The sequence below is a fragment of the Fragaria vesca genome, linkage group LG3 (genome assembly GCF_000184155.1).
Source record: "Fragaria vesca subsp. vesca linkage group LG3, FraVesHawaii_1.0, whole genome shotgun sequence".
Classification (NCBI taxonomy): domain Eukaryota; kingdom Viridiplantae; phylum Streptophyta; class Magnoliopsida; order Rosales; family Rosaceae; genus Fragaria; species Fragaria vesca.
The window spans coordinates 20,384,719-20,391,290 of record NC_020493.1 but is presented as its reverse complement, the minus strand read 5'-3'; the positions used below and the strand labels follow the sequence as shown (position 1 = coordinate 20,391,290).

Here is a 6,572-nt window from a genome sequence, read left to right as displayed (position 1 = left end):
TATACATATATGTAAGGTATTTGTTATGAACTCTTTGGGATTGATTAAATGATCCACAGGACTTGATTTTAGCTTCGATGCTGATGCGTACGTCCTGGACCAGTCATGGCGTTTCAAGGCGCTCGATTCAAAGGAAATGGTGATGAAGTTGATTGTATGCCAAGAGTGTACGTACGTCAAGACTTTGAACGATCGTGTTCTAAAGCCAGAGAAACAAGATGCTATGATAGCGACCATATATAGCCCATTTTTCTCCACCCCCGGTCTTCTCTTTGATTCATTACTTAAAGCATTGGCTTCCATCAAATTTGAATGTTCCTAAATTTTCGTAGTTGTGACTTGTGAGAGCATCAGCTACTAGAGTAATACAAACTGATGAATATGTTATAATTGACAATTCGAGCAAGTCATACATAGACTATGATTTTTCTTTTCTTCTTAAGTTTGAGGCAATCGGGGAAAAAAAAAAAAAAGCAGATCGAATTACTACAGGGTATCAAGATGCTTGATCTATCTGAAAGAAACTTGTGCAAAGCATTGCGAGTTATCACTTATGCAAAGCCAATGACGTATGTTGTTCCAGGATGAGAAGAACTTAGTTAGGCAGCACTACGCTGAAACACATCCTTTGACAGCAAGAAAACACAAGAAAAATTAATTAGTATTATAAGAAGGTGAGCATTAACAAGAGAAATTTTAATGGGACTCTTTGTCTGTGACTTTGTATCATATGGACATACAAAAATAGCTATAGTTGTCATTGTCCCTTGAAATTCACAATATGTATGTTTTATTATCGATCCTTGGTTTTACCACAGCTGCTTCATATATCCTCAGCATATACTAAAAGCGACATAGATGATAATATGAAACTTTTGGCTCTAAGCTAGCATGGCCCTTTTGATCTTCAGTCCTAGCGCATAAACATTCCCTTGTTAAGATTATAAATGTTTCAATATTGTAGAAACCTTCCCTTCTAAACTTTACCCAGATCAGACAAGTTTCTGGAAGAAAGGCAAACTTTGTATTGCAGGAATGAGGACTGGTTACTTGGTTTGTTTGTCTTTGGGAATTTGCCTTCTACTTCAAGTTCATCATGCTCATGCCAAAGAAAGTATGCTCGATATTTTTCCTCTGGTTGTTAGCTCCTTACTCATTTTTTGTATAAGGAATGAGGATTGATTATTTCTGTTCATGATCATGTTTGGTCTTTCAGATAAAACAGACCCGACGGACAATGTAAATCTAAGTCCATTCCAGGCTTGGAGAAGTGCTTATTACTGCTTGCAGAAAAAAGTAAGAGTACAAAATACTCATACTAATGACAAGATAATATCATAATATATAATCTATTGATATTTGCTTTATCTGACATGTTAGAACAATAATCCATCTTACTAGTAGCAGAAGAATAACTTCTCATATTGCACTCCCTTGCTCATAGTGTCTCTCAATCTATCCTTGGTATTAGGCCCCTGGTAATTGCACAGCACTTGAGACGGTTTCGCTGACAGAGAAAGGACTATTGGATGTGATCCCAAGTGAGATAGGAGAATACTGCAGTGCAGCCTCAGGATGTGCACAACACGTCTTGGATGTGCTTAAGTGCGTCCACCTTTGCAAAAGAGACTTCTGGTTCGCCAACAACGCCACTGTTTCAGTGCTTAATCAAACCATTCATGATGGATGCTCTAAAAATCAAAGTACATACTCCTTGTCTTCTTTTTTAGCCATCTCCTAACATAAAATCAGACATTTCACATGTAATATTGTTCAATACAGTGCGCGCATAAATAATTTAGATTCCCTGATTGATGTATGATATGAGATCATTACCTATGAGTAGTCTATGAATGTGATATGAATCATCTGATGGATTTGAGGTCTTGTAAATGCAGGTATTTCGACACTGAGTTGGAAAAAGAGCAGTGGGATGAAGGTGCAGCAGAAGATGTATATACCATTTGTTGCATCACTATCAACCTTGGCCTTCATAGCCATCTTCAACATGTGAAACCTTTTTTCTCCTGCTGTGTGAATGTGTAATAATGGGAACCATATGCAAGTTCTTTTATGGGGTTAGGCTTACCCATCTATAGTGCTGTATGTTAAAATTATCAATAAGATCAACAATTTTATCACTGCAAGCACATCATTCACGCTCTTAATTTTGTTTGCACCAATTTTAGTTCTTGTAATATCTTGTTATAGTAATAATAGATCTATCATGTGGTGAAACATACTCTTTGCCAATTTATTGCAGCATTTGAGATTCTTTTGGTTTTCGGCACATTTCTACATTAGTCCAAGAGTGCTGAGGACAAAAGAATCATCCGGCTTTAGCATCGATTGTTATTGGCAAAATAGGATGGTCAGAGTGAAAAGAAACTTGATTACAGAACAGAAATAAGTATAGATGTGGTTGGCTCAGAAGCAAATGCTAGACCGATAACAAATTCTCCTGAAAGAGGCAGATGAAACAACACAATAGGCTGATCTACAGTCTCTTGTCAAAAAACAGCTGATTGTAACTTCTTATGGGAGGACATAAATATTTAAAATCACAGTATATTTTCTTGAAGGCATTACTGAAAGCTTTTAGCTATAAATAGAAAGTAGGACATTGAAGAAATTGGTTGTACGATTGACACCTAACCAGGTGCAGTGCGCCATGGTTCATTCACCTCAGGGAAGTGATGCAGACTCCTAAACCTCAGTTAGTGGGGTGGGTGGCCTAAACCCCAATTATCATGTCTTTCACTCTAATTCTACCAAGAGTTACATGTGCATCATAGGAAAAAAGGAAACACTGGTTCAAGGCAAGATGAACTTATGTTGCCAACACCCTTTGAGCACGTTAGGTAATCCAAGTCAGAATTGTAAAGACAGAATAGTGCAGAAGAACAGATAAAATGTTCCTAATTATTCAGCAGATACTTGATCAGCGGTGAAAGCTTATTAACGGCGTGTCAGTAGATAGTAGTGCAACACAAACTTCTCCTCTTCTTCTTCTTCTCAATGTCCATATCGACCAGAACAAAATGAACCAATAATGGTTCACTACTATAGTAGCAAACCATGCAGTCCTCCAATAGACATCAAAACAGGAGGCTTATATTATGATCATGCCCCAGCATTTCTTCGCCCAACACGAGCAACAAAACCAGCTTTAATTGGAGCAACAGATCGTCCAGAACCACACTGCAATAATACACAGTCAAATAGTTAATATGTTGAACAAACGCAAACAGGAAATGCAGGCTATGGATCATTTAGTAGCACAATATATATCAGACCGTCCATAGCCTGGATGTGGCAATTGGATGCTGAAAATAACAACCTTTTGATATATATTATGTGTCTTCTACCATGGGGGATTCCTGTTTCTAGGATGATTTTAATTTAACTTATCAACTTGTAAAATCAGAAAACTAATAGCCTGGTTTAAGACTGTTACCTTCTCGCATCTGAGAAAGAAGAGGCGATTTTCCTTGGAAAGTATAGTGTCAGGACTCTTGCAGCCAATGCAAATGACATATTCGTCTGAAAAAAATGTAGAGGCATAAGAAAAAATTGACACAATAGGAACAGGATATATAAAACTGCTAAGCATCAACGCATGAATAACCAAGGAAGACCATTCCAGATTAAGAATGGCAACAAAAGATACAGAAACCACAAGATGAGGTACTCACTGACATAACGCCTTAGAATTCCTTCGAAATTCTTGGGTGCAAATCTTCCCTTTACAACTAACCTCTGCTGACCGTCAAGGGATCCACTTGTCCCCAGTTCAGCTAGCAAAAAGGCCATAACATGATCTGGCTGCCTATGCATCCTGTAATTCAACAATATTGCAGGTATGCAGATCACATAAGCATTTCATTCCATTCCACAGGGTGAATCAGATCAAACAACAAAATCTTCTATTTTTCTCATATTATGCATTAGCCTAGACCTAGCTACCTACAAACCATACAAGCTCCTTCAAGTATATTAAACTATACAACCACCTATCAACAGTAATGTTGCATTACTTTGACAAGCTTGCATAAACAAGTTAACGTGAGAAGGCGCCAAGACTAGAAATTGGAAAATTGTAATTCAGTATTTCAGTATAAAAAAGCATCAGATATGTGAACTAAAAACGTTTGTTTTGGTTCATGAGATGAGAGAACAGAACCTACGTCTTACACAAGTCCATGAAATTAACAAAGACAGTTTTCTTTGTGCCCTCACGAAGTACTTGTGGAGGTCTCATAGTTGTCCTACGCCTGTCACCAGCCAGCTCAGGATTATTCTCCCTAAGAATGTTGAACACCCTACCAAGAAGCTGCAGTGAATATGCAAAGAAAAAGAAAATCATTCACAATGAAGTCATATAACAAGCACTGTCAAGAGAGAGATTGTATGATGCAAACCTCTTCATAGTGGTAGTCACGATCGCTCCCTTGCCATGGATGTGAGTCCCCTAAAGCACTTCCTTCTCCTTCTTCTTCATCCCCAGTATGGTCTAAAATCCCAAAAAACAAACCTCAACATTTAATTTGGAAGAAACCAAAATCACATCCCGTATGAAGCAAGAAAAATCATTAGACAAATGTTAGAGCACAATCTCTTACCATCCAAATCTTCCCTTGTATCACCACCCTCTTCATTCAAGACACTGGATTCAACCTAAAACCGCATTAACCATCAAAGCCAATTTCTAGGACAAGAAATCTTCTTGTAGGCAGTGGAAAATCTTGAAAACTTACTGCCTTTTTCTTCTTCTTTTTCAAACCAGAGAATGTACTTTCCTCATCAGAAACTGCAAAGAGGAAAAAGATAAGTCCTTCGAAAATGTGACAGCTATATAGTATAGTTGGAAGGGAAAACACTGCAAGGTAATCAATGGTTCACTTAAACTGCCTGCCAGGTTTTCTGTTTTTTCAGCCAACTTGTCCACAGAATCGCTTGAAGAATCCCGAACTACAACCTTCTTCTTTTTCTTCTTTTTAGTTCGATCAAAAGGGACAATCTGCAGAAAAAGGATAAAGCCAGAAAATTGTCAGTAACCGAGACTAGAGAGTAAAGACATGGCTAACTGAAATTCCAACCATCTGATTGTAGCTAGTTTCCTCAACCAAAACGTACCTCTTTACACAGGGTTCTTAGCTTCTTGTACAAGTTATTTACTAGGAAAAGTAGATAACATTGTTTCAGATTAAATTACTACCAGCACACATTATTCCAAAGTAAAGTTTCCTTCAAAAAGATTTCCATAAAAGTATCATACACTTGATATTAACTGACGTAGGTCTCAGAGCCAAAAATCAGAAGCCTCAATGTGTAGTACTGAACATCCCGCGATTAGTTCCAAAGAAAACCAGAACACAACTTCTCTCTCTCACATTGTAGACAAATCTAATATATTTATATAACCAAGCAGATTGTTAACCATGAAGATTCCTCAATCATATAGGAAATAAGCAAAGAGCGAGAATTTACATCTGGAAGCTCCTCCTTCACTGCATTCTTGTTCTCTTCAGCCATGTTTGCTGCCAACCGTATGAGATTAAATCAATCTATCTGAAACCAATACAAACAATGCCACATTTTCCAACTTGATTCAAGAAAATGAACAGAAAAGCCTCAAAGCCCTCAACATAATGTAATTAGTACCCCGTGCAATTTCAGTGCAAGAGATTATTATACAAGAAATAACTCTATAACGATAAAAGACCTAGAGTGGCTTACATTGTTGAAATAAAGGTTTCCCTGCGACTGTGATTTTCTTGTGATCTCTTTTCACTCTTTCTCTGTAAATTGTAACTGTTTTTTGCTATTTATACTCCTCTATCGTAGCTTTTGTCATTGTTGGGTTTCTTGACCACCACGCAGCAACAGTGGGCTTGGCCTGCCAATATCCCCCTCCCTCTCTTGAACTGTCGTTTTCATGCCGCGTTACTATTGATTTGAACTGGCAATTTTTCATTTTCCAACTTGTTTCATTGAAAATTCTTTTATACACGACGTAATTTTAACCGTTCATAATAATTCATATGTTTGACCACCATGTTTCTATATTATTTCCTATAATCCCCACCATCTATGTATGTATGTGAAGATACACGTTATATACTGAAGATGTTCTCTTTCTTTCATATAGCAAAAATATGTAGTATTGAAACTCCTGATATATGAGCAGGAATAGGCGGCCGCTTCAGGCCCAGATATACACAATAAACTTAGATTTGAAACCTCATCATGACTATAAGTACTGTTATTTTTTTTTTTTTTTTGTTCATTTTCATGGCCTAGGCAATTTTACTGTGTCGTGTTAAACATTTCTTTGTAAAGTAACAGTTAACGTACCTCTTAAGATTTACCTCATATTTTTCATCAAAGCTTAAAAATGTCATTTTCATGGCCTAGGCAATTTTATCGTGGCATGTTGAACATTTCTTTGTAAAGTAACAGTAAACGTACCTCTTAAGATTTGTCTCATGAATGTGTCAAACTCAACACTAACCTGGCCTAACAAAGCCTTGATTATTAATAGTGCTAAACATGAGATTGTGGCAACCCAT

At 37.2% G+C, this 6,572-nt stretch overlaps 2 protein-coding genes across 2 annotated transcripts; one reads left to right on the top strand and one right to left on the bottom strand.

Annotated features, from left to right (window-relative positions):
* Positions 1 to 1,035: 1,035 nt before the first annotated feature.
* Positions 1,036 to 2,014, top strand: LOC101300040. The gene is made up of 4 exons (XM_004295962.1): positions 1,036 to 1,114; positions 1,217 to 1,296; positions 1,472 to 1,703; positions 1,899 to 2,014. The coding sequence occupies exons 1-4, from the start codon at positions 1,036 to 1,038 to the stop codon at positions 2,012 to 2,014; spliced, it is 507 nt and encodes a 168-aa protein (XP_004296010.1).
* Positions 2,015 to 3,123: 1,109 nt separating this feature from the next.
* On the bottom strand, positions 3,124 to 6,572 carry LOC101299753 (eukaryotic translation initiation factor 2 subunit beta-like). The gene is made up of 10 exons (XM_004295961.1): positions 6,515 to 6,572; positions 5,491 to 5,540; positions 4,912 to 5,020; positions 4,758 to 4,810; positions 4,623 to 4,677; positions 4,422 to 4,513; positions 4,188 to 4,333; positions 3,696 to 3,838; positions 3,458 to 3,543; positions 3,124 to 3,201 (listed from the first exon to the last, which is right to left on the bottom strand). The coding sequence occupies exons 1-10, from the start codon at positions 6,570 to 6,572 to the stop codon at positions 3,124 to 3,126; spliced, it is 870 nt and encodes a 289-aa protein (XP_004296009.1).

Coding starts and splice junctions, on each gene's coding strand:
- LOC101300040 (XM_004295962.1), top strand. CDS start 1,036: ATGAGGACTGGTTACTTGGTTTGTTTGTCTTTGGGAATTTGCCTTCTA. Junction 1,297..1,471: donor ATTACTGCTTGCAGAAAAAA/GTAAGAGTACAA, acceptor CCTTGGTATTAG/GCCCCTGGTAATTGCACAGC. Junction 1,704..1,898: donor TGGATGCTCTAAAAATCAAA/GTACATACTCCT, acceptor TTGTAAATGCAG/GTATTTCGACACTGAGTTGG.
- LOC101299753 (XM_004295961.1), bottom strand. CDS start 6,572: ATGGGTTGCCACAATCTCATGTTTAGCACTATTAATAATCAAGGCTTT. Junction 5,021..5,490: donor TGAAGGAGGAGCTTCCAGAT/GTAAATTCTCGC, acceptor CTTTTTCTGCAG/ATTGTCCCTTTTGATCGAAC. Junction 4,514..4,622: donor TACAAGGGAAGATTTGGATG/GTAAGAGATTGT, acceptor TTGGGATTTTAG/ACCATACTGGGGATGAAGAA.